The sequence below is a fragment of the Giraffa tippelskirchi genome, chromosome 13 (genome assembly GCF_054371585.1).
Source record: "Giraffa tippelskirchi isolate mGirTip1 chromosome 13, T2T-mGirTip1v1.2.pri, whole genome shotgun sequence".
NCBI classification, from domain to species: Eukaryota; Metazoa; Chordata; class Mammalia; order Artiodactyla; family Giraffidae; genus Giraffa; species Giraffa tippelskirchi.
Window position 1 is genome coordinate 122,361,659 of NC_137287.1, and position 27,901 is coordinate 122,389,559.

Genomic DNA, 27,901 nt, shown 5'->3' on the forward strand with positions numbered 1-27,901 from the left:
CCCCTTCAAAAGTTTTCCAACATCAAAATATAAATTGAACTATTTACTACTCAATCCTTTAAAAACGCCTTATGTTCTTTATGGAAGTAAACGTATTTTCAAAGGAAACTGCATATTATTACCATAACAAGAAAAGCGGAATCGCTTGCCAAAAACAGAAGGAAACTTTTAAAAATAAATAAAATTAAAAGTAAATAACACAATTTGCAGGTGGGTACTGTTGGTTGCCATGGCTCAGGAGCCTAGGCAAGCTCTTCCTTTGTTAAGAAGGAAGTTAGCAGGGGTTAAGGGTTAAGGAAAATAAGCAACGAAGAGACATTCTCTGTGATTGAATCAGCAGGACGAAAGGGAGTTTTCTCTGCACAATTCGTATTTAGTTGATATTCCTTCCATACTACCTAGAACCATGGCTAACCACCTGCATTGGGCTCTTGGATCTCAGAAGCTGACGTGGGCATTTCAGTTTCCCTGAACCGGAAGCAGAGCTTACCATCTGCCTGAGGAGCGCCATCAGGGAGGGTCTCGGGGCTTCGCGTTCTTCTCTCTTGGGTGTCTCTTCTGCGGGCTCAGCTGTGCGATCTCCTTCTTCGCTGAGATCCACTGTTTGTAAGGCTGATTCTACTTCCTCAGACTTTACAGCCTCTACTGGGGATTCACACACCACCTGGATTGTTTGGCCAGGTGATAAGACAGTTGGGGGGAAAAAAACATCCCCAGACATGTTCTATAAAGTGGGGTCCTGGTTGTCCCCTCACCCACATGGCCGCTGCAGATTGGAGCCTAGAGCCATTTCTACATAGGCACGCCGTTAGGAAGTAACCCATCATATCATGTGCTCTCCAAAGACACGGATTCAGAAGAGGCAAGATTCCTGCCTGGTGAAGCGACAGGCTTTGGCTAAGGACTCCCATTTACGAAAGGCCTTTCAGTGCACGTGCAGTACCCTTTTCACTCTGTCAGACCCAGCTCTTTGGTCTCCCATAGAGGTGCGTCACACCGGCTTACGTGAAAGTCGGGCGTCATCATTTGCTTAAGAGTCCAAATCTGAGGATGAGGCAGGGATGGTTTCCACTGCACAGCCTAGCTCCCCACTGCTGGAGAGAAATCACCCTCTTTTGCAGAAAGGATGGGGGGGAAGACCTCTCATTCATGGCCTTGACTTCCTCATAACCATTTCCCGCTCCTCCTCAGATGAGCCATTTGTTCCTGTTGCCTAACTGAGGTTCCTGCTCGCAGAAGCAGGATGAACTCAATAGAAGAACTCTAAGCTCCGAACGGTCCTCAGTGAGGTGTCTGGGCAGTTGGCCAGCAGTGGGGCTGAGACAGAAGCCCTGCCCTTAGATAATTCACCTGAGCCCCGACTCCAAACCTGTCTGTCTGCGTCGCCCTCAGCGCTCTGCTCGGGTCATACCTGGGGCGGCTCTCGTGTTTGCATTTGTCCCGGCAACAAGACGGAGTTAACTGGCCTGGAGAGAGTTTTATAGCTTCCTTTTTGTTTCCTCAGGCAGGAGTTGGCAAACTTCTACCAAATTCATCCCAGAGGCTGCTTGGGGATGGCCCTTGAGCTAAGAATAGATTCTACATTTTTAAAGGGTTGGAAAAATTGTTCAAAAAGATGAAAAAATTGGCAACAGAAACCTATGTAGCCAGCAAAATCTGAAACATTTACTATCTAGCCCTTTCCACAAACGCTTGCTATCTCTGCCTCAGAGAGAAGTCTCTAGAGCCAATGGCATCTCTGCATTTGATTTGGCTGGTACCAGACCCCTAGCTTCCTCCAAATCCTTTTCTTGCTGTTAGGGTTGAGGGGAGGGGAACAGAGTCATTTCCAGAAACAGCATGATTGTGGAGAAAATATTTTCCTTTCTTCATGCAGAAAATATCACTGGTTTGTAATTAACCCAAATGATCTGAATTGAGAAGGACCCTTCATTCTATATTGTCAGTTGAAGCAAGAAGGCATCCATCAACAAATCAACATACAGACACATCCTAAAACATGGCAATTAAATCACGGCACTCTCTCTCCACCTTCCATTTCTTAAGCTACTAACCAGTTCCAGCATTTCCCCTTTGTAATCTAAGATCTAGGTTGGGGAATTAGGAAGTCAAAAGTCCCAGAATGCAAGGTAGGTGACATCAGCAGGGACTGACCAGGTGTAAGACAAAAAGGAGTGGTGGGGACTATGACGAGAGTGAAGGTGTCCCGTCAAAAGATGGTAGGAGACTCAAAGTGCTGCACTGGCCAACAAAGCATGTTTGTAACGAGCTTTCTGCTGTGGGGAGGCTGAGCTTTGACCCAGGCCTGTCTTTAGGAAGCCAGGCATTGACTAGGGCCAAATAAGAGCCCGGACTGGCGGTCAAATGTGGTCCTGGATTTCCACATCCGGGACTGATTTAATTCATTTTCATTTCTGTAGAATAAGTTCCAGCCGAAGAGTTGGCAGTCTGATACAGCGGCTGTGAGCGCAGTGTCCAGCGCCAGCCGGCCTGGGCCTAAAGCTAGACGCTGCCCCTTCCAGGGGCTCTCAGCCAAGGTTCCCACTCAGCGTCCCTGCACCTTCGTTTTCTCGTTTCTTGATGGGGATAGTACACACATCAGAAAGTTGTTTTGAGAATTAAATCAGGCAACGTATTTAAAGTTCTTAGAACTGTGCCTGACACACAGGAAGTGTTCAGTTAATACCGGAGGTTGTCACTCTGAGAGTGTGGGCATGAATTATCTAAAATCACCCACCATGCATGAGTCCATTATTTAGAAAAGATATCAACAACTATCTCTTATTATGTCAGAGGTACAACGTATTTTTAATATGTTACCTCTGTAAAGGGTTACTGAGTTACTGAAGACAGCTCAGTCTAGTCTACAGATGAAGCGTCTAAATGAGTGAATGATATAGCCAATATCATACCAACAGGTAATTAGCCATTTCAGTGAGGATGGAGCTGTTTACCAGTAACCAAGTATCTAATAGTGTCCTAACAAATAACAGTGTGGACAGGAAGTTATGGGGTTGGTTTGCTGACTCCATAAAGTTTCCAAGAACCTGGGCTCTTGCTGGCCTTTGACTCTGCCGTCTTTTTATTGGCTACCTCATGGATATAAAGTAGTTGCCACAGTTTCAGGCATCACATCCTCAACCCAGTGTCTTAAGAAGGAAGGAAGGTCACAACAAAAAATTTTCTCCGAGTGAATTTCTGTATTCTGACCCTCTAACTCAGAGTACATATCATTGGCCAAACATAGGTCACATCCTTAACACTAGATTAATTATTGCTGAAGAAAATGGGATTTGGTTTAGATAAATCACAACCAAATACTTGGGGCTGTGGTTGTGACCAACCTTACCTAAGATCAAGGGGAAAAGGGTGCAGGAATGAGAAATGGCCCTTAGGTAGGTAATGAACAGAGACTGACTCACTGACTCTGGGTTTAGAATTTTTGTGTGGTTGAAGCAGCAAGTTATCTGTGTGTGTGTGTGTGTGTGTGTGTGTGTGTGTGTGTATGTGTAAGGACTAGAGGGACAATTACTCATATGATAAAATGACTAAATGGCAATAACTTTATAAATTAGCTTTATCTGAGTGCCTATGGTTTCTTGCTGGGCTTTTCCAAATGTCAAGAGGTGTCAACTTAGAAATCCTAGCCCACAGTCCATTCTTCAAAACACAACTATTTTGGTAGAAAAAAAAAGAGGCTTCTAGAGACTCTCATTAGCTTTGAAGTCAGGCCAAGAAGTTGGCTTTCAGCAGCCAAGGGGAAAAAAAGATCCATTAACATCCAGTGTGGAAATCTAGAAGGATTTGAGCTAAGTGAGGATCTTATTTACATATACAGACATGAGAATTTGATTTTTATTTGGATAGTTTTCTGATTTCTTTCCAGGCCAGAGATTTGGAAAAAATGCTACTCCTTATTCAGAATATATGACTGCATCTGTACATTTTAACTTTGGGTGTGATGGGCATAGTGAAAACCAGATTTGCACCATATTTTAGAATTAAATCTCCTTTGCTTGATTTCAACTGTTGTTAAGTTGCTAAGTTGGGTCCAATGCTTTGCGACCCCATGGACTGTAGCTCACTAGGTTTCTCTGTCCATAGGGTCATGTCGAGGCAGGAATACTGGCGTGGGTTGCCATTTCCTCCTCCACAGGATCTTCCTAGACCAGGGATTGAAACCACATCTTCTGCACTGGCAGGTGGCTTCTTTACCATTGTGCTACCAGGGAAGCCCTTGAGTTCAGCAGGGGATGTCATATGTTGCATGAAGACGGCTGGTGTGACTAACACTGACAATACACATTTCAGCAGAAGGTTTCACTTTTGCCTCTAATATTATACCATAGCTACTCTTGAAATTTGGTTTATATAGTTTTTACTAGAGCTACGAGTTTCCGAAACTGATTTATAGCAAAATAGATTTCCTCCACTTAAACTTCACCTATGCCATGATAATATTGATATTGACAACTTTTATTTTAGAATTTTTTTAGATTCTTTCTGATTTGATTTATAACCTGATTATTTGATTGCAAAGACATTGTAGAGATTTTATTTTTATACCCAACTCACAGCTGACACACAGCATAAGTGAGGGGGGAAGAAAGGATCTTTGCTGTTGAAAGCCCCTGGCTTTGGGGCTTCGTTGTTACTGCAGCACAACCTGGCAGATGCTGACGAGTAAAGCATGTAAACCCATTTAAGTCAATGAAAAACAACAAATCCCAGGACACGGAGGGTCGCTGCTGGACGGGCCTCTCCTCTATTCTGCACTGGCTGACATGATGTTGAAAACCTGAGAATACAGCCGGGCCAGGAAGGCTGAGCCAAGGGAGGGCATGAGGGCCAATAAATCTCACTTTCTTTTTACTCCAGGTAGAGCTGGGTGTTCTTTCACTTGCAGTTGACAAGTTCCTCACTAAGAGAAAAACAACAGAACTAGCTGTTCCCCTGATCTTGGAGCTTATTGGGAAGGAAAGCTTTTCTCCCCTCATGAGTTAGAACACTACCTCAGGTTAACCAGTGTTTCAGACGTTTTCAGGTTATAATCAAAGGATTCAATATTCTTTGTAATCGGGATAAATAAAAACTTTCCCCTGATAGAACCACAGGTTTATTCTATGAAAAGAGTTAATTGGTTTCAAAAACCTTATTTTGCTTTTCATGAAAAAATTTGAAATCACTCTGCACTTTGATTTGCACTGGTTGATAGAACAGTTTTGGGAACTCACGGTAGAGATATTTTTTAAAAGTAAACTCAACCACATTCTAGCCATAAGAAGTTGGGAGTGAAAGGGCTCTCGTAATACGGTTAATGACACCTATTTGTCCCATTCTGAAAGTTTAGAGTACAGTCCCTTGCTTTGACTAACACCACCTCTTTTACTCAGGAGAAGGAAATTAAACTAATTAATTGTTTTCATACATCTTCACTCCATGCGGACACTGAGCTGGGAGGTGTGTAATTTCACAAGGAAATAGCATCCCTGATTACTGGCTCCCACTTCCTGATGTTACACCGCATGTGCACTGATATTCCTGCAGGGGGCGATAAACTTCCTGCAAAAGGCCCTGAGATGACTCCACTCTGCCCTTGCAGCATGAACGCAGCCATAGACCCGGCAAAGGAAGGAAGGTGTCCGTGTTCTAATAAAACTTTATCCATAAACGCTGAAATTTGAATTTGTATAATTTTCATATACCACAAAATATTATTATTCTTTTGATTTTTTTTCTCAACCATTCAAAATGTAAGAACCATTCTTAGCTTGTGGGTCGTACAAACACAGGTGATGGGCTAGATTTGGCCCGTGAATTGTAGTTTGCCAACCCCTGAATTACTGAGTTCTTTTGTGTTTCAGGCATGATTCACATAATTCTCACAAGAGTCCTTACAAGCGGTAAGTCATATTATTATGGCCATTTAAGAGATGAGTAAACTGTGGTCCAAAAGGTAGCACAGCCTGGGGGTGATGGGACCAAGATCACAACGTATTTACCTTATTATTTTCAACTAGTAGTCAATTAGGAGATGAAATGTGGAATCTTAAAATGAGAACATTATTGGTAGGGCTAAGCAATTTAAAGCATTTAAAAATGCTTCTTTATTTTCTTGACAAAATATTTTGCGTTCACTTGCATCTCTATCTGATTTTGTGTTATCTTTTGGTATCAATCATTTTACTCTAATTCATGTTTATTTTTCTGTTCTAAATTTCACAGTAGAAAATGAGATCCTTTCTGTTTGCCTGTTAGAGATCTACTCTGCATTTGCATATGCAAGCTGCAAGATGCAAGAGACACAGGATTTCTCAGATAGGATTCCTACACACAGACATACAAAAAGACGTTTCACCTCAAAAAACATGGAACTTAGAAGCTAACAGATGCTTAGGATTTAACCTGCAGCTTTTAAATTTAAAATTCCTGGGAAGGAGACTCATGGAGCTCCCCCTTGTAGGGTGCTGAAATAGAGTTAGATTTTCTAGAAAATAACCAGTAAACTCATGAGAATTTTCTGGAGTTACAAGAGTCCTGAGGTTTACGAGCTAGTAAGTTTGGCTCCAAAAAGGAGGAAGGGGAAGGGGAAGGGAGGGAGAGAGAAGGAAGGAAGAAGGGAAGAGGACGACAGGAAGGAGGGAGGGAGGAAAGAGAAAGAAGCAACAGCAGCAACAAAGCCGATTCCAAAGCTCTCTCTCCCAGCAAGAATTATGACTTAGCCATTCCAATTTTTACTCCACATCACAGACAACATTTCTGGACATATTTGGATTTTCGACTTCTGCTCGGTTCCAGCAATTAAATAAAAGTGAAACCGCAAGCTCCGTCCATGGCAAGCAAACAAGGACACCTCGGAAGAGCCAAACATGTTTTGCTTTGGCAAAATGATAGCAATCAGTTTCTCTCTTAAGGAGCTGTGAACTTACATAGCCCACTTACAACATTTTTTCCAAAGACTGCACTTCTTTTCGAGCAGACAGCTGCTGCTTTGGGTCTGACACTCACCAGGCCAATTTGTTCATCTCCCTGGAAGATGTTTTGGAATGATACATTTGTGTGAAGGCTTACACGGAGCCATCTTCTTAGACATGAACACACTGTCTTGAAAGTCTTGACCATCACTCTTGGAAATTAAAGGCCCCAAGGAGAGTGAGGCTCAACTTGTGTCTGTCAAGTGTAGACCTATGGATTCAGCTCTCCTGCCCGAGAGAATGTCTCACAGCATCTATTGCAGCAATATGCTCTGATGCCTGGTGCAACTACCTGTCCTGGGTACCACCCACGGTTAGTAGAGAATCTAGGTTGCCATGGAAATAAAGGTGAAAGAGCAATCAAAGTAAAATGAAGCAGAGGGTGCAGCATCATGTCCCATAAGGAAGTGGCAAGATGTTCTTAGGTTGAGTAGACTCTTTCAGCCCCTAAATGGTAACAATGGTAATGGTAAAAATGCGTGCTCTGATTCTGCATTTTATCTGCATTGATTCAATGGGCGTTACAATTACTGATCCAAAGTTATTCACTCATCACGTGAAAGGGTGAAAGAGTCTACAGTGGGTGAATCACACTTGGAGCATGCAAGAACCCACAACCCCAGAGCTGACGTGCCCAAGGGTCCATCACGCCAGAGATGAATATGGAATGATTCTGTCATTTCATGTGTAACTTACATTCTCCTCTGCACCTGTGGGGACTGAATCCTCTTTAACTGACTGAAGGGAAGATAAAAACAAAAGCAAGAGTTAGGATGTTACCAAAACCAGGGCTAATGGCTTTCTGGTAGCATTCTTGGACATTGCTTATGCACACCTTGTTCCAAGAAGAACTCAAAGTAGGTTTATACAAATATAAACAGTGCAAATTATGTATTTTAAAATGCAACGAAGGAACACTAAACATACAGATGCAGCCTGAATACAAACGGAGTGATGAGGGGAGATGCTACAGAAACACAGATGACAGTCTGGGCTGTGGGCAAGTATTAATAACACGTTTGCCTTGACAGTTCCTGGTAGCTGTTGAAAAGAGGGACCTACGATCTGTCACACGAGATAGTCACTGTTAGGTAAGATGCACGAGCTGCTCAGGAAAACTCTGGTAATATGTCCAGAGCCAATCCATCCTGTGATCCTCTGAGAGGAAGCAGGCACTGATGTCATAAGCAGGGTCCTCAGCCTTATCCTGATGGTTGGGCGGTGGCCAGCATCTGAAGCTGCTTCTTACCAGCCTTCGATGTGGGCCAAGATCATTGTGCCAAAGAACAATCTGGTTCAAATACTTCTGTGGAGGGCCAGAGGGCTGGGGTCCAACATATCCAGCTTCAAACCCTGTTAATCTCTGCAGTAATTCTAACATCTCGGCCCTGCCCCAGATAGGAGAGGTATTACCAAATTCTATCAAAGGTCAGTGTCACAATCATCCTATCAATTTGCGAAGCTCCAACTTGAGAGTTCGTTTTTGTGTATTTCTTGCAGCTGTTCTGATGCATTTTGAGGTGGGTGGGTGGTGGTTACAGGCCACTGGAAGACTCACTTGTCAGAGCTGGAGTCTCTTTTCAGAAAAGTAAGCTTGAACAAAACATTTCACAAATAACTCCAGGGTGTTCACAGACCCTTGCGTTTCTTCTCTTGGACTGCAGGGCAAGAACTCTTGTCTATGTCGGTGTTTCTAAAGTGTGTTTATTTACTTTTGCCTGTGCTGGGTCTTTGCTGCTGCCCTCCAGCTTCTCTCTGATGGCGGTGAGCAGGGGCTCCTCTCGAGTTGAGGAGCCAGGGCTTCTCATTGCAGTGGCTTCTCTTGTTGTGGATCGTGAGCTTCAGCAGTGCTAGGACATGGGCTCAGAGGTTTGGCTCCCGGGCTCCAGAGCACAGGCTCAGGAGTTGTGACACATGGGCTTAGTTGCTCCACGGCATGTGAGATCTTCCTGGATCAGGTATTGAACACATGTCTCCTGCACTGGCTGGCGGATTCTTTACCACTGAGCCATCAAGGAAGCCCCATTTATGTCGAGTTTGTCCCAAGCCCTGCCTTTATTTTTACCTTGAAAACATGCAGTGTGAGAGAGAGAAGGGGACCTGATATTTACAAATATATCCTCTTTATTTGGCGCTTTGTATACATCATCTGACCTAAAGCAGTCCCAAGTGGTCAGTATGCTGATCTTCACTCACATAGCGAGAAACAACGTACAGACAGCTGGAGTCACTTCTTTAGGATGATGCAACTAGAAAATGATGGAAATGGTTCCAAAAGCCAGTTTCCTCCCCTGCCGTGATGATTTGAAGGATCAGAAACATTTTTTGGTAACTGTGTGAGCTTCTTTCTCCTCTAAGAAGTGAAGTGAAATTGCTGTCATGTGCGACTCTTTGTGACCCCATGGATGGTAACCTATCAGGCTCCTCCATCCATGGGATTCTCCAGGCAAGAGTACTGGAGTGGGTTTCCATTTCCTTCTCCAGGGGAATCTTTCCAACCCAGGGATCGAACCTGGGTCTCCCGCATTGCAGGTAGACTCTTTACCATCTGAGCCACCAGGGAAGCCTCTTTCTCCTCTACCAGATTTGCTTTCTCTCTAGACGCGATCTTCTGATTGGACCACTTATTTCTACTTATCTTCTTCTCACACTGAAGCTTATCTGAGCACAGAAAAATGTCCCTAAACTGGATTGTGGGTTTTCTGGAAGCTTCTGATTGTTGGAAAATCATAGACCATTCAGAAGCAATTTCCAGTAGTGTAGCTGTCTTGGAACCACACCCCTTCTTCCCGAGACCGCTTGGGTACTACTTAATCCTATGGAAAGGCAAAGAATTAAATGATATTTTAAGCAGACTGCCTTAAACCTGACCCACAAAGTTTCAAGAGTCGATATACTGTCTACATTGAGCTGGAAAAACCCTCCCACCTGCTGGCTTTCCTGGTCCTCTCTGCTGTCCCAGGGGTTGGAAAGAGACTAGCTTGTGCGTTGGTTTCCTGTGTTGGGCAAGTTCTTGGCCGTTGACGGCTCACTGTTTCCCAGAGCAAGCTGAGGACTGAGCGCTGGTGAGGCTGAGACGCGGAAGGGACGCCTCTGGACAGCGAGGTTTCCATCACCTTCATCACGGCTCCGCTTGTCCCGGTCCTTCCAACGTTTCGGGAGTTGGCATTACAAGTATTATCTCTTTCGAAAGAAATTGTTGTCTCCTACTTTAAAGCTATACTACCCAGCAAAAGACTCCTTATGTTGGGAGTTAGTCCAGTGGACCATTTCTCAAAGTAATTTGCATACTGTTTTCATAATTCTTGACCTGTCCGTGTACCATCTGTATTTACTTGATATTTTTCTTTAAGTTGACTATCTTTTCACTTAAACAAATGTATTTTAAAAGAAAATAGCTTAACATGAACGTCATATCAACGTCCTCCCCGTAACCAGAAGAACGTATTAAAACCACCACAATGCGTAATGGTGCTCATCAAATTCTCATTATTTTTAAGTCTTTGTTAAAAAGAGAGATCAGCAATTGTTAACACAGTAAACAACGCTTGTTAATACCAGGAAGAGATCTTATAATTATTGTCACCAGAGGAAATGGAGTAGAATGGAAAGAAGATAAGTTTGCGTTACATGGTGGATTAAATGTTTAGAGTTGTCTCCCGGAGCCATTCAAAACCACCTTGCACTTTCCTGTGCATCTGCACACTGTTTAGGGGCATAAACTTCAGGCTGGGGTAAGTTGGGGTAAGTTGGAATATCCGGTTGGAAGAAGGACCCCAACGGGGAGTGAGACACCAGCTTCTTGTCTCGCTTTAGGGTCTGACACACGTAAGGCAACCTGCTCAGAACCCAAGTCCTGAGCGTCTTGGACTGTGGAGTCAGGTTCAAATTCACTGTTATAGCTGTGCAACCTCGGGCAAGTCAACCACGTCTCTCTGAACCTCAGTTCACATACCAAAAGTGGGCGATTAGATGCTTGTTCTAAGGAATACAGGCAATAAAGCCTGTGAAGGGAGAGTCACGCCCAAGGCAGAGCTGAGACTCATCTCCGTCTGGGGGCGGGGGTCCAGCCACCGGGCAGCTGCTCCCAGCGCAGAGGTCAGGACCTTCCTTTCTGTGGGCGTCAGAGACACTGCAAGGTGTATGTAGGGCGGTAAGAACAACTTGAAGTATGTCACAATGAGGGCTCAGGTGTCTACAGTCTTTTCTAGAAGTGAGGGGGTATGGGAGGAGCAGAAATAAAGATGTTAAGAAATGGGAAGAGAACGCCTCCGTGGAAGTAAGGACTGCGGGTGAGACCGCTTCCTGCAGGGGTAGTTTGGGGGAGGGTGCCGGTGGTTGGAGAGCGCCTCACCCAACCCTGCTCAGCGGCCCTTGGGCTGGGCGTGCCCTAGGGAGAACAGGGCTGCCTGGGTGCCCAGGGTGTCTCTCTGCCCCAAGCAGCTGCTCCCAGAGCTGAGCTTCACACAGAGAGTTTTCTCCACCCCCTCTCGGCGGCAGGCTCCTGAGGACATCAGCAAGGCGTCGGGTGAGTTGGCGTGGACCTTCTCCTTGGTGGCTCTGGGGGCGGTGGTGTGGTTTGTGAGTGATCACCAGGAGGAACAGAGAGAGGCCTCAACTGAGCCGTGATCACCTTTCTTAGAGTCCTGGAACTATCCGAATGGGGCAAGTAGGCGTGTGGATGTACGTGCTTCAGTGTGTGGAAATGGCTGGTGTTAAGGGGAGATGTGTGAGGCGCCCAGCACTGCGCTTGCACAGCGTATGTGCTCAATGAATGGAAGTGGGTTTTGCGAATGCAAAATGCATCCTCTAGGCCTATTTGACCCACTTAAGACTTTTCTTAGGGAGTCCCCCTACACTGTCGATGGGAATGTATACTGGTGCAGCCACTGTGGAAAACAGTGTGGAGCTTCCTCAAAAACTAAACACAGAGTTGTTATATGATCCAGGAATCCCACTCCCGGCCACATGTGCAGACAAAATTCTAATTCAAAAAGATACATGCGCCCCTATATTCACAGAAGCACTATTCAGAATAGTCAAGACATGGAAGAAATCCAAACATCCATCAACAGATGAATGGATAAAGAAGATGTAGTACATACACACACACACACACACACCGAAATGCTACTCAGTCATAAAAAGAATGAAATCTTGCCATTTGCAACAAGATAGATGGACCTAGAGATTACCACACTAAGTGAAGTAAGTCAGACAAAGATAAACATCATATGATACTACTTATATGTGGAATCTAAAATATAACACAAATGAACTTATCAATGAAACAGACAGAGACTCACAGACACAGAGAGAAACTTGTGGTTGCCAAGAGGGAGGGGGTGGGGAGGGATGGGTAAGAAGTTTGGGATTAGCAGATGGAAACTATTACGCAGCGAACAGATGAACAAGGAGGTCCTACTGTGTAGCACAGGGGGCTGTATTCAGTACCCTGTGACAGACTGCAGTGGGAAAGGACGTGATAAAGAGTGTATGACGTGAAAGTGAAAATGCTAGTCGCTCAGCTGCGTCCAACTCCTTGCAACCCCATCGACTGTAGCCCACCAGGCTCCTCTGCCCATGGAATTCTCCAGGCAAGAATACTGGAGTGGGTAGCCATTTCCTTCTCCAGGGAATCTTTCTGACCCAGGGATTGAACCTGGGTCTTACACATTGTAGGCAGATTCTTTACCATCTGAACCACCGAGGACACATGTCTAATCGAGCTACTTTGCTGTTTAGCAGAAATTAACTTCAATAAAATACATTAAAAAAAAACCTTTCTTGATTAATATCATGTTGCTTTTAAAATTCCCTTACATCTGGCCCAGACGCATGGTTGCTCCTGAATCCCTTTGGAAGAGACATTTCTAACACTGCTCTTGGGTTATATTAAGTTCTAGCATTGGAACAGGTGACAGGATGGCGTGGCTCTGTTAAAATGTGTGATGACCTGCCCCTATCGGGACAGTGGCACACTAAACTTCGTTAAACAGAAAGCCCAGGACATCCTAACCTCAGCTCATGTGCCAGCCTTTTGAGCTCCTCATTGCTTATATTTTGGATTGCATTAACGAGCCCACCCAGCTCATAAACTTGATAAATGTGCTTCCCAGCTTATTTACCAAGTTACAAATAAAAACTCTGAATAAGCAGGCCTGGGGCCAGATCCCAGACGCCATCCCAGAGACAGCTTCTTTGTGTGGTTTTGATCCTCAAACAAACGTTCCTTGTCGGCCTGCTTCTCCCCATCTTGTGAACATGCCTCGGAGGCAGCTCCACAGAACTGAAGAAAAATGGTAATACTAACCAAGATACTAATAAACCCCCCATTATTGGGCTATTGTTAGGCAGCAGGCTAATATATATTCTTTTATATTAGTATTCCATGTCAGTTTGCAAGAAGGAAGCAGACCCCCTGGAATTTCTCGGCCTCTGTTCCAGTACCTGTTAAACTTTAGCTTTTATTCTAAACCATGCCTCCCTTTGAAGTTCGAGGTGTGTCTCTAATTCTCCTTCAAAGCTGCCATCCTGGAGCTGACATCCTGGAGCTCACTCATCCTGGAGTTATCGTGTGTCTATAACCAGCATGGTTTCCGTGTTCAATACACAATGACAGACAAAGTCATCCAACAACTTCTGCTTTTTCTCCTCCTCTTTCCCACGCGGCAGAGGCCTACGAGCTGAGGACCCAGCAGGACCAGATTCCAACTCATCATTTCCATTGCCAGGGAGTACGCTCTGGTGGCTAATCTTTGAGGAAGAGGAGAGATGACTAACCCTTCCACCTTGGGAATGTGTGCGGGAAGGGAATTCAGACAGGAAGGAGAATCGGAGGGCACGAAACTCACTTCAAAGTGAAGGAAGACAGAATGACTCTAGAACGCAAGGTCGACCTCGGCCCAGCAGGGCTGTCAAGCCCCTCGGTCAGAGGAACGCGATAAGGCGTGGGGCTGGTGAGCAAACACACTGAGCCTGGGACTCATTCAAACCTCAAAACCACAAACGCTTCAATCTTTTCAACGAACTGGACGTCTGGCTGTTATCTAGTGAGTTTAAAAGTTGTCCAGCTTCGTTAACAACGACAAAAGCCCAGTTTGCAATCTAAAGGATCTGGTTTGGACATTTATATCGCTGAGAATAAGGATCTAAACGGCACATGTACTTATCATATAAACCTGATTTACAAGAGCACCTCTCCTTTAAAGAGCACCTCAGTTCTAAAAGGAATGTTTCTTTAAAATGCTGTCACATGGTAGCACTTAAGCCAGCAGACACCCTGTTGCTACCAGGGCTTCCAGAAGCACCATCTGGATCACGTGGCAGCTGTTCTGCGTTCACTGACTTCACGGTGGATCTTTCGGAACACCTTTTCCCTCAGGTCTGAATGCTTAAGTCCCGTCTTTCAAGTGCTTCTGTAATTACCCAGACCCAGGCCAGCCTTTTCTTGGCTTATTTATGTATGTTTTGGCTGCACCATGCAACAGGCGGGATCTTAGCTCCCAGACCAGGGATCAAGCCCCTGCCCCTGGCACTGGAGTGTGGAGTCTTACCCCTGGAGCGCCAAGGAAGTCCCTGTGCTGGGCTTCCGAAACCGGATCCCAGTGGATGCTGGATTCTCTTTTAGAGACAAATAAGCCATATGAGTCAGAGGAATGTTTAAGTTCTCTTAGTCTACTTGGACCTACCCTGGCTGCTCCCTTGTCTGAACACCCGCAACATTTGTAACCTGTACTCCATGGATTAGTATTAGATTCCACACTTGACTATTTGGGAATGAAGCTGTCACTCATCAAATGCCAGTCACTTTGTATTCATTTTCCAACTCCTCCCCCAGATCATGAAAGGTAGGTATCAGTTCCTATTTTCAGAGCTGAGGAAAGTGAGGCTAAGAGGGTTTAAATTCTTTGCTCATGTTCAAATAGACAGTCACTGTCAGAGCTGAGATTTGATTATGTGTGTCTTTGGCTTCAGAGCTCACATTATTTTTCTACTTCATCATTTGTCTCCCCCAAAGGAAAGTAGGAAAAGAGCCATTTTGAAGATACTCCAAATAAATGCATCATTTACCAAGCACGTGCAGGCACACACACAGGCGTGTATGTGTTCATACATATTCTGTCCCTCCAAGTGGATTTCAGGTCTTTCGATGGCAGCAGATGAGTCTGACATTCCCTTTGCACTCACGTGCTGTGGGCTCCAGAAGCTGCACTTGGATGTTTAGACTGTAACCAGCAATGTCGCACTTGGAGAAATGAGAGGAGCCCTATTCCCTGAGCACTTACTGTGTCCCAGATGCTCTCCACGTAAGTGACGGATTCTCATAACAGCACCGTGAGACAGACATGGCCCCTATGTTACAGGTAAGAAAATAAACGCTCTGAGGGGTCAGATAATTTGCCTACAGTTACAGAACCCCATCTTTCTGGTTCTGGCTGTTATGCCAACTTGCCATCCCCAAGATTTTTGAAGATCAGCTATTCCAATCTTTCCACTCAACAAATGAGGAAAAAGAAGCCCAGAGTGAGTAACTTTTGTAGGTCACGGAGCAAATGGTGTCCCAGTCACTCCGAAAGGGTGCAGTTAGTCCACATAACGGGGCTTAGACATCTTTTTGGCAAGCACAACAAAATGTGAAATTAATTTTCTCAAAGGTTATTTTTGTTTATAATAAGAACTACTTTAGCAATCAAGACTATAAATCAAAATAATGTATAATTTCATATTGACAGCCTGTAGGGGAAAATTTCATTTCTGATGTTCCTAATTGCAGACTTAGAGACTTCGAAGTGTGTTTATTTAAAAGCTTCTCAGTGAAAAGAAAGCGAGCTTAGAGTTAGTGGAAATATCAGAATTTCCTAGTGTTTCTCTTTGTTCTCAAAAATTTTACAAGAATGGTTTTATAGCCAAATCTTCTTCTCATTTAAAAAAGACAAAGACTGCCATTTTGTTTCCTGCAAGAAATAAGCTCCTCCAAGAGAATGGAAGCTACTAGAGGGCAGCCATCTGTTCACTGATATTTTTTCAGTGCCTAGGACCTGCACACACACATACACATATAAAAAAAAAAACCTTAGCACAAAGAGAGTGATTAAAACTGCTGTTGAATGGGTGAGCCTCCCTCTCTCAGTCCCATACAGATCTGTCTTCTCTGCAAGAAGGAAAGCCAAGATTAGAGGTGATTTGGTTTTTAGTTTCTCTGAACTTCATTGTTTGTATGATCTACTAAAGAAATAAAGCAGATGCCGGTGAAAAAAGCAGTGAGACTGAAATAACTGAGTACACGGGTGCCAAGTGGTCCTGACTGATTTTCAGTGGGAAGAGCCGAGACTTCAAAGAGGGACCAACACATCTCTCATAGATGCCAAAGATCAGGAAAGATAAAGCGTGGGCGGTTTTTACGTTTAGAAGCTTCCCCAGACTGGCTGGCACAGAGAGATGTCAAAGTGGGCCTGGCTCACACCTCAACCCCCCGAGGGCGAGACGCAGGCTCCTTGGCCGCTGCCGTGTGAACCACACGGGTCTTTTACCCACATTCCTCAGGCCTCACTCATTTCCACGACACGGACTCTTACTATCTGCATTTCACAGACGACGAAACCGAGGCTCATGGAGGTGGACTGGGGCTCAGAATCTGATCTGACTCCAGATTTTCACCTGTACGTCAGTGCTCCTCAAGCTTCCACTGTTTGCCAACCTCCTGTGTAGTTTTGGCCACATTGCACATACCCTCTGTGGGGCTTCCCCGGTGGCTCTGCGGTAAAGAAGCTGCCTCCCAGTGCAGGAGACGCAGATTCGATCCTCGGGTCGGGAAGATCCCCTGGGGGAAGGGAATGGCATCCCACTCCGGTATTCTTGCCTGGGAAATCTCAGGGACAGAGGAGCCTGGTGGGGTACAGTCCATGGGGTTGCAAAGAGTCGGACACGACTGAGTGACTGAACGGCAAAGCCCCATCTGTGGCGGCTGTGGCTGAGAGCGGCTCCGATCTCCCTGTGAGGCCAGCTTCCGAGGGTCAAGACTTCAGCACCCACGACCTCTGCGCAATCCCCACTGCTCCTTGGCAGTGACTGAGCGCAGAGAGTGCTGGAAGCCCAACACCGCTCTGCCGTCACAGGGTCAGCCCCTCCCGGACCTGCAGCCTCTCCCCACCTTCTCCTCCCCACGGCCTTTATCCTCCAACAGATATTCTACACATCGGCTCTGTTTTCACGTCAATCTCCCGGGGGGATCCCAATTTACCACTATTTTCTTAGCATTGTTATTGTTGAGTTGCTAAGTCACGTCCAACTCCTTGTGACCCCATGGACTGCAGCACGCCAGGCTTCCCTGTCTATCACTATCTCCCAGAGTTTGCTCAAACTCATGTCCAATGAGTCAGTGGTGCCATCCAACCATCTCATCCTCTGTCATCCCCTTCTCTTGCCCTCAATCTTTCCCAGCATCAGCATTTTTCTTTCCAAAGAGTTGGCTCTTCCCATCAGGTGGCCAAAGTATTGGAGCTTCAGCATCAGTCCTTCCAATGAATATTCAGGGTTGATTTCCTTATTAGCATTAGTACCATTAACTACACAACTCTTTCCTTGGATAAGTTTTTTTCCAGCTGTAGCTCGTGGCATGTGGGATCCTTGTTCCCTGATCAGGGATTGAACCCTCACCCTCTGCACTGGAAGTACACAGTCTTAACCACTGGGCCGCCGGGGAGGTCCCCCTCCTTGGATTACTTTTTAAAACTAAATACATGTAACCTCACCTTGAGCAAAATATATGTTAAATCTTGAGCTTATTTAATGTGCTAGTTTTATTTTTCCTAATACATTTTGAATAATACATACCAATTATTGAAGTAAAAATGTTTAAATATGAGCCACCTAAATCTACCTCTTGCCCCCAATATATGGATGTAACTTACTTGAAACTGTTCCCTTCATCATAGTGCTGGTAACATATTTTGTTAAAAAAAAAGAGACAGAGAGAGAAATCGATGAGGAAGAAGAATTAGGAGAGACCTGCCAAGTGACATTGGCCAAAATTTTCATTAAGATTAGTGTTAGTTCTGGGAAGAACCTGGAAGGGAGATTTCTGTACAATGGAAACAAACAGGAAAAGGTTTCAGAAATCTTGCTGGATTCTGGACAGGAGGAGAAACTGAACGCCCCAGCGGCGTCTGTATTCACCCCCTTCCTGGCACCATGCACCAAGACGCACGAATGTGCCATTGAAATCGCTCAACTGACTTTTCCAGCTCTATTTTACACTCCCCCTGCCCTGACCTCTTGCTCATCTTTGGCCACATTTAAAGCAGGCAAGAGCTCTGAACGTGTGGCAGCTGAGGTTTGCTCAGCAGGAGAATCACGGAACAGCTCTCGGCGTTAGCGCGCCCACCTCGGCTCCTCACTTGGCACCTTCATTCTATAGCGAAGATGCAGGCGGTGGTTTGCGTGTCCCCTCACAGGGCACATGGTGTGCCTGCTCTGGTGGTGAACTGGCTGACAGCTGTGGCTCTCCAAAGGAGAGCGAGACCTCGGGGCTGCTGCCGGCCGAGCCTCTGCGGCCAGGGGAGGAGGGACAGAGTGTCCCGAGGCGGTCACGGCCCCAGGGTGAGGAGAAACCCGAGTCTCCCTGTGCTAGAACGAAAGCGAACTCACGGAAGACCACCACCCTCTGTCCCAAACCGGAGTAATTCCAAGAAGGAAAATTCTACCTGTTCACTTCCTTTTCTTTCCCACAAAACACACGCTTCTAACACGACAGACATTGCATTTTTCTCACAGGGTGAGTTACAAGTCTTCAGCTCAGTGGTGAGCTGAGTCAGTTTGAAGAGGAAAATCCATGCATCATTGAATACCGTGGCTGACCCACCAGAAACCATTTCTCAAGTTATCCTGGCCCCAGGGACTCTCCAAATCTGGAGACGAGGACTCACCTTTTTCCAGAACAGTTTGCCCAGAGGCAGAGAGCCGGGGCCCCCTTTTTCCTTGGCACCGTCCTTTGCTGTTTCAGAGGATGTTGAATTCTTGGCGGCCCCTTGGGGCTCCTGGAGTGTAACGTTGGCTTTGTCTGACTTGAGGTTGGCTGAAGGGGCGGGTGACTTTTCCTCGCCCTATAAAAGTTCCAAAAAATGTTAATCATCACAGGATTTCAAAAGCGAAGAGCTCTTTTTTACAAACGTGGGCTGAGGCATGGTAAGTTTCCCTTTCACAGCTTGCTGTATTTTCCAAATGTTCTATGTGGTTGTGGATTTGTGTTAAAATCTTGGGAAAAGTCCAGATATTTCTCTTTTGCAAATATATATATATATAACCATTATGTATCATATTTATGTAAGTAACACATTAGGGCTCAAGGTGATTGAAAGAGGTGCTTGGCTGTTAGAATGTTAGTTTGTGCTGAGGCCACGGGTCTTCTTTAGACCGTGGCCTCCGCAGTAAAATGTTCTGAAGGTGCATCTCCAAGACACTCGTGTTTGTTTATATGGTAAAGAGGTATTGTCTTACTGATCCAAAATCTGAAACGAAAGATGGGTTCTAACATATCTGCTTTAAAAGAGAAGCGCTCACGTTCTGCTCTCACACTCTGCTTGAGAGGTCACTGCAGCCAGCGGTCCCCAACCTCGTTGGCAAGACAGTTTGCCCGCAGACCGGGGTTGGGGGAAAGGTTTCGGGATGGTTCAGGTGCTCTATGCGTACTCTGCACTTTATTTCTATTGTCCTTATATTGTGATATATGGTGAAATAATTACACAACTCGCTTGTTACTCACTCATAGGGTTTTGATACGAGTCTGTGAGAAACTGATCTGTTGCGGTCCCTGTGCGGTCAGACCTCCCTGCTAGGATCATGGGTCTCTGCAGCCGCTCCGCTGGCTCAGCTCCCTGCCTCAGCCCTCCTCAGACCATCGGGCATTAGGCTCTCATAAGGAGCACCCCACCTAGGCCCTCGCGTGCTCAGTTCACAGCAGGGCTCTAGCTTCCATGAGAGTCTCGTGCCGCTGCTGACCTGGTAAGAGGCAGAGCTCAGGCAGCAGTGCAGGCGACGGGAGCTGCTGTAAATACAGGTGAAGCTTCACTCGCCCGCCCACTGCTCACCTCCCGCTGTGTGGCCCGGTTCTTAACAGGCCAGGGACGGGTCCCGGTCCTTGGCCTGGCAGCTAGGGACCCCTGACTACAGTGCTCTGTAGTCTACAGAGATCTAAAGATCTAACATCTATAGAGTTTGTGTAAGGCACTCGGGAGAGAGGTTTGGATCTGAAGAGCCATCCCAAGCCCCATGTCGTCTAAAGTGGATGTGAGAGCGTGGATGGTAACTGACACGGAGCCGCAGAGGCTGCGCGCTCAGGCCCTGGGCTCCCCCTTCGCACTGTCTCCCCACCCCTGCTCCTTCTCTCCCCTTTCTGAGCAGCCAGACCGCCGTCCAGTACGGGGCCATCTGCCCTCCTGGGTGACTGGGCTGTTACCTGCAATGCCCGCCCGTGACTCAGGGACAGGGGAAGAGCTGGGAGACTTACAGCCTCTGTATCTCAACACAAGTGAGCACCGCATGAAAAATTCGAACACTGGGCTCGTCTGGCCTAACCTCGTCATCTTACACATCTTCATTTTAACGATCCTTGGTCCAGGGACTCGTGACACAACCCTTTAAATCCCCAGGGATGTCAGATCTTTGACTACGTTTTCTGATTAAAAGGGGGGAAAAAAATGTCTGTGAGTAAAAACAGGGTGTGGCAACATTCAAACCTTTCAGCGTGTTTCTGATGTTGGAAAGAGTCCTAGAGACCATCCAGCCCCATGCCTGAAATGTCATGAAGGGGGAAACTGAGGTCTGTGACCCGCCCAACACTAGCCAGGGGCAGAGTCTGGCCTCAGATCCGGACTTGCAGCTCCGACCTGGTGCTCTTCCCACGCTGCACATTACCTCTCCGAAGGAAGGTCACAAATCACTGAACTTCACTGTCTGATGCAAGACACAATATCTTCTGTGCTGACTTTTTTGATACTAAAAGGGAGTCATTTACGGAGCAGATTCTACATTTGAGTCAGGAGCTAAAGGGCCAATGTATAGAAATGACTTTTGTGACAGGTGATCCTGGAATAATCCCAGTTCCATTTAAAAACATATAGAACCGCATAATGCTGGGGCTTAAAATAACCTCTGCCTTGTATCAACAGTGCGATCAAACTGGCTGGGCTCAGACGGTTCTGCATTTATGCATGTTCCAAATGGTCTGGGACACCTGGTGCTGTTTTAGCTCTAAATGGTAATTAAATTAACGAGGACTGGTTGAAGGGGAAGTGCCCTCCACCAACTAGCTTGCTGTCTTTTTCAGAAAACAGGAGGGAAGTATTATGATATATGCATTTACTCCTGAAAAATGCTATCGACTGCCTTCTATGACCTGTGATGGATGCTGAGTGCCGGGGTGACGTGTTCTCATGAAGGCAGAGAAACACCGAACAAATAATTCCACAGGTGAATGTAAAATTTCAACTATGAGAAGTGTTACAGGGTAGAGGGAAGGATTTCGTGCTAAAAAAAAAGGAGGGGGTGCTGAACTAGATCTACCATGACAGTCAGGAAGACTTGGCAGAGGAAAGGGTGCTGTGCAGTGATCTGAAGGGCGACGAGGAATTAACTGGGGAGAGGGGAGGAGGCCTGGCACAGGGAACGGCGTGCGCCCAGAGCCCTCAGCAAGCAGCAGAGGTGGACAGAAGCAGGAACAGCAGGAGGGGCCAGCCAGGGTCCCCAACATCAGCTCCACTTCTCCTCTCCCGGGAAAATCCCCATTTGCTCAATGGGTCTGTTTTAGACCAAGAATCTGGGGTGGGAGCGGGCCTGACCTCACTGCCATCTCTTAGCAAGCACTGTTGTCAGCTTAAGTAAGCCGTCGGTCCAGCTCACGTCGTTACAGGAAATGCTCCATCCTCCATGGGCCCCACGCTGCTGTGGTTTGAATTCTGCCGCTTTGCTTCCTCTACTGAGGGGCCGCGTCCGCTGTCCAGCTCAGGGCTGTCCCTGCACAGGAGCTCAGCCTGCTCACTCAAAGCCGCACGGGAGTTACAAGAAAAAGCTTGGTTCTGGAGTCCTAGACTTCTACCAGGGCAGGTCTGGTTGCTAAGCCCACAAGACACGTCTGGTCTGGCTGGTTTTGCCTCCTTCCCCTCAGGCTCCTGTCTCCCTCAGCCTCTTGAAGAGGGGACTGTGGTCCTAGGGAACTGGGCAAAGAGATGTCCAACTTTTAACTCTGGTGTAATAGCTATAGAAGGTACCAGTGCCCAGCACCATTCTAAGCCACTGAATGTTGTAACGACAGTCTGATGGGGAAGGAATGAATGACTGTGTCCACACTAGTGGTAAAGAATCCACTTGCTGATGTGGGAGATACAGGAGACACAGGTTCAATCCCAGGAGACACAGGTTCGATCCCTGAGTTGGAAAGATTCCCTGGAGAAGGAAATGGCAACACACTCCAGTATTCTTGCCTGGAAAGTTCCATGGACAGAGGAGTCTGGTGGGCTACCGTGCAGAGGGTTGCAAGAGTTGGCTGTGACTAAGCAACTGAGCGTGCCCGCATGCATTGTAGTTAGGGAAGGTTTGGTCCCAGGTGGTTAAATAAGTTGCCTGTGATTGCACTGAAAAGGGGACAGAGTTGACCTCTGAATCCAGGGTGGGTGATACTCAAACCTGGACATTCAATCCCACATCTCCTGCATTGTAGGCGGTTTCTTCACCACTGAGCCACCAGGGAAGCTCATATTAGATGTATAGCAATATAACTAATGTATTGATGTAAATGCTGACTGTGCATCTCTCTGGCCAGACTGAGCTCTGTGAAGGTACGAGCTGTTATGTCTTAGTCACCGTTACAACCCTATATCCCATTAGATCCAGTGTGTGGCTCAAAACAGGTATTAAATAAATACCAAGTTACTTTATGATGGGGACCACAGGGAGAGGCCCACGCAGTAGCCTGGCATGTCATGTTTCTGCCCGTCCACCCCTCATACAGGGCTGCGGAGTCACAGGCTGCCATGAGGCATCCTCTCCCTGCCCACACACTTCCTCACTTCCCAGAGAAGTGTCCCAAATGGTGTTCTGCCAGCACCAACTGAATGCATACTCTTTGTTTGCGTTACGGTGGAGACTACGCAAGTTCTCTCCATGTGCTTTGGAGAAAATCTCCTGAGTAGGGTTGCCAGATTTAGCAAATAACAGTGAGACCACAGGATGTCCTGTTAAATCTGAATTTCAGACCAACAAAGGATAATTTTTTTGCCTAAGGATGTCCCAAATATTGCCTGGGACATACTTATTTTTATACTCAAAAGTCAGTTGCCATTTATATGAAACTGAGTTGAACTAGGTACCTGTTATTTATCTGACAAACCTACCCATGCAATGCCAACGTATTAGAATTGGAGGTTGTGCATCAGAAGACCTTACCTTCCTCTGCAGCAAGTTTTCATGTTCTTTTCACATTTGGGTGTGGAAGAGAGCAAGTGTTAGTAAGATGTAAACATTGTACCAAGAACCAAAAAACAATGAACGTGTGGCAGAAGCTTATGAATCCCATGAGGCAGCTGGTGATATTTTACTGAGCAAACCAGAGTGGGGAAGGGAACATTTCTGGGTGAAGCAAAGACGCTCTAAATCAACGTCCTTTCTGTGCGTGGTCATGTTCAATGTCTGCAGGACGTGTGACAAAGTTTTATGCTGAAGCATCATGTGTGATTAAAGCCAAGAGAAAAACGATTCAAATTCAGCAAAGAAATGCTGACCTCCTTATTATTTATAACAACAAACGTATTCCATTGTTAAACTCCAGGCTTCTCCATTCTTTTAAACTAAGAAAATCCTTTTTATAAGAAGGAAAATTGATGTATAAAGAAACGAACCTAGGAGTTAACCAGGATTGGTAGCCCTTATATTCTTTTAGAGCAAAACTAGAAGACAATGTTTTATCCTTGAATTTGCTTGGATGAGGTGTCCTTTTCGGTCCTGGGTTACACTGAAATCAAGGAGGAGGAGTATCACACCTCCTGGAATCATGCACCAAGGTTCACTGATAGACTCTGGCTGGTCTGTTCTAATGGCCCTTTTCTCCTATCTTTTTGGATGACCGAACAATCCACTGAGGAAAAGATGAACACTTTCCGAGGCAGGAAGGTAAAAGCCAATCAGGCCCACCAACCCGTCATATAAAGGAGAGTAAAGAATGTCTGGGACTTGTCGCCTTAAATGATGTAAAACAATAGACTGAATGTGACTCAAGGCAAAACCTTAGGTCTGCTATACAGAACTCCAGAAAGGGTTGCTTGCACATCGCCCAGGAGTCCCAGAGTCCTCTCCTTTCCCCACAGGCACCTGAGGGGCAGGAAGCGAGACCAAGGGTTTGGGAAAGGCCTGGGGATTCTGACCCTGGGTGGTCCAATTGTGGGAGGGGAAGAGACTCCGGAACTTAGCATGAAATGAATGTCATGAGACACGCAGATCTGCCGGGGGGTGGTGGGCAGTCACATGCGTCTTAAGCTTCCAAGGCTCCCTCCTCACAGAAGCTCCCTGTTTGGGACTTCAGCTAGATTCCTTTGCCCTGGTCTCTGACCCGTTCCATGAGCAGTTACCAAATTGTCTACCGCATACGCTAGTACCACTTTTTAATTTCCCCTTCCCCATTGCAGGATCTCTCATCTGCCCCCTTCTCTCTTTACAGAACAAAATAACCCTGTAGGGAAATCAAAGGGTGGCTTCATAACATAGTTTGTTTATGCAAATATAGATTCAGCCAGGAGAGCTTTCTGTGGAGCTTTTATTTGCATACATAATCCCGGGACTCTAATATCCAGCTGGGGATGTTTTTAAAATAAGTTCATTCAACTTAGTGGAGAATGGTGGACATTTTGAACAACTTTAGAAGCATGCTGGCCCAAGTCAGGGGTCCTTTTAATTGATGGTTTTAGACAAATACTGGCATTTTCTTAGACATGGGAAGAATGAAATCTCCAAAACTGACTTCTCTGTTGTCTTCACTTCTCAAGAACGTGGACACAGAGTCTGTTCTGCCTGCATTCATTGTTTTGCTGTGCCTGGGCTTCCGTCTGAGTTCAGTGTAAGTTTAGTTAACACAGGGAAGAGATGGAACGGAGCACGAGAAGGTAAAGTCTTGAGGTTAGAAAAGTGTTTCCCAAAGTGTAGGAAGCAGACCATGGGTGGGATGAGAGACGGCTTTGGGCTGAGCCAAGATGTGATATTAAGTAATATTAAAATCGTGAAAATACTTATCCTTTTTCAATTCTCAACTTTGTAAGACAATTCAGGAGGAAATCTCAGTCTGGTTCTGGCAGAGAAATCTTTAACATTTCCCTACCTTTGGCTAAGTGCCTTTTCATAAAGCTAGAAAGGCAAAAGATTCAGAGCTTAACATGAGCCAGGGAGCTAGGAGGTAATATCCTTTTTATTGCTTATATAATGGTACCTTCTTCCTATGAAAAATGATTCTGCTTTTCCAAGTGTGATGTAATGTCAAGTTCCTTTTCAAGATAACTTTAAATAAGGAGTAAGTCAATTTCAATATAAAAATATCAAATAAATATGAAAGTCACTCAGTCGTGTCCGACTCTTTGCAACCCCCTGGACTATACAGTCCATGGAATTCTCCAGGCCAGAATCCTGGAGTGGGTAGCTGTTCCCTTCTCCAGGGGATCTTCCCAACCCAGGGATTGAACCCAGGTCTCCCACCTTGCAGGCGGATTCTTTACCAGCTGAGCCACCAGGGAAGCCCCAAGTAAATAGTGGTATATCTCAAAAATGATGAGGGAGGTATGCAAACATTCAACATTTGGGAAACACTGGGTTAGAAGAAATAATCTTAGAACCCTGGTCCACACTAGTAATCTGAGATGTTTATGAGGACTTGAAAAAATCACTGAAAATTGTGTCACATAATATTTAGTTTCCCTCTAATGAGCCCCACCACCCAAGGCTCTGTCTTCACTGAAGAGGAGCTGGGTGGACACAGGATGTGCAGATAAGCCACGGAATGAAGACCAGGGTTCTTTTTTTTTCCCTCCTAGTTTAACAAGATACAGACCTTATGCCTAAAGAATTTTCTAAAGGCGAGTCCTAGCCTGGGGCTGTGCAGGTGCTTTTTCTTGGCGCCTTTAGCCTGGACCTCAGGTGTCTTCTGCCCGGCTTGTCCATCAGAGACACTTTCTTCCTTAGATGCCTTTCGGGCAACAGCAGTCACACCTCAGAACTTTGTTTTTAAACAAAATCCATTTTTCTCTTTTGTTTTTAAGCCTGGTTGCCAATTATCTACTGATACATCACCCCCATCTCCCAATCACAAGATATCACATGAATGCTTATCTTTGTCAAACTCTCAGAGCGATTCATTAAAGAGCATTGTCACCATCTATTTTTGTTACACGTTGATTTTCAACACGGTAACCTATTTAAATGACCCAGATTAGCGCAACTCCATCTGCTAAAGACAATGACAAGATATTTATGCTTTGTTTATAGGTCATGAAATAACCAGGTGAAAAAATTTTTTAAATGCAGACGAGAATGCAGTCACTACTGGATTGCTTTAAATATCTAAATGCTATTGTCGCGTGAAAAAGAAAAAAATATATACCTGAAGATAAGCAACTTATTTTTGCATCCTGGACTCAAGGTTTCATTCTCAAACTGATCTCCCCTTTTTTGGTATTAGAAACTTCAGGAGAGAAGTATTACCCACAAAAGATTCAACTAATTTCTAGATGGGCAGACCTCCTGGGCAAAAGATGTTTCTAGGATGAGCCAGTCCTCTGAGCCAAAATGAGACCAAATTGGGGCTAAAAGAGCCCAGCTACAATCATTCAGAATTGCTGACTCAAGTCACAAGTGCCGGGGGATTTTGAGGGTGCTAAAAATTGTCCAGGGCCAAATGAGAAGATGGACAAAGGTTTCAAAGGCATGAATCTAAGAACTTCAGTAGAAAACACGTCCAGGAGGCAAGCGTGAGAACCAGGTTGGAAGGTCTGCTTGTGGGTGTCACAGGCAACCTACATTCACAAAACCCTCTTTTGAGATCCAGTTGCCTCAATAATGGACCCACCCCTCTCTGGGCAGAAGCATGAGATTTTATCTCCAGGTAGTTTCTGCGGGACCGCGTTCGAGGTGAGGCAGGAGCAGCTGATGAGTGGGAGGGCCCCAGGTCACTCGGAAAAGCCACACATCACAGCCACACACCCCACTGTCTCCAAACCATGCAAGACTCCGAACCCAAGGAGAAGCCCGTGGATCCAACCATTCACTGAACTTGACCCTCGTGGCCTTGTAGCAAATAAATAACTTTATAGGAAAATGCATGTAGATGCCTTCGATATATCTTTTTTTCCAATGGAAGAAGAAAATTCTAGAGGAACCAATCAATACAACGCAAACGTAATCCTGGTGTTCAATCTGTCCTGCAGGGATTAGGGAAATAGCGATCACCTACGTTTGAAGAGAGCTCCCTGGGCTCATCAGGCACGCCACACCTGCATTCTGTCCTGGAGATGGGCAGATAGAGGTTTTATTGCCTCGGTTTTACAGATGTGGACATTTGGGTTCAGACGGGTTAGGATCACACAGCCTTCAAGTAGCAGGACTGTGGCTTGAACACAGGTCTGCTGAGAAGACAAATTCTAGGATCCTTTGCATAACTCAGCCCCTTCAAATATGGGAAGCAGATGGACCGAGCTGGCCAAGCCATTTGTTTGGTCCTAGTGTCTTTCAAAGCACTTTCAGTCACAAAAAGGACGCAAGACACTCCTCTGTCACCAAGTTAGGTTTCCTCCTGATTCCCGGGAAATTCAAACCATGTGTCCCACTAAAGACAGCCGGTTCTGTCGGGTGTAAAGGGAAAACATCTCTAGAAAGTCTCGTTGCAGACAAAACGTATT

General features: G+C 45.7%; 1 protein-coding gene across 4 annotated transcripts in view; it reads right to left on the minus strand.

Moving 5' to 3' along the window:
* The window catches only part of BCAS1 (brain enriched myelin associated protein 1), a 143,339-nt gene that overhangs the window by 14,972 nt on the left and 100,466 nt on the right, over positions 1-27,901 (minus strand). For 2 of the 4 annotated variants that reach the window (XM_081557300.1, XM_081557299.1), the window contains one exon: positions 18,902-19,078. In XM_081557300.1, the coding sequence (XP_081413426.1) occupies positions 18,902-19,078 (177 nt within the window). Of the gene's footprint in view, positions 1-490; positions 665-7,670; positions 7,713-18,901; positions 19,079-26,058; positions 26,194-27,901 lie in introns of all 4 variants that reach the window. The other 2 variants (XM_081557297.1, XM_081557298.1) reach the window with 2 other exon arrangements.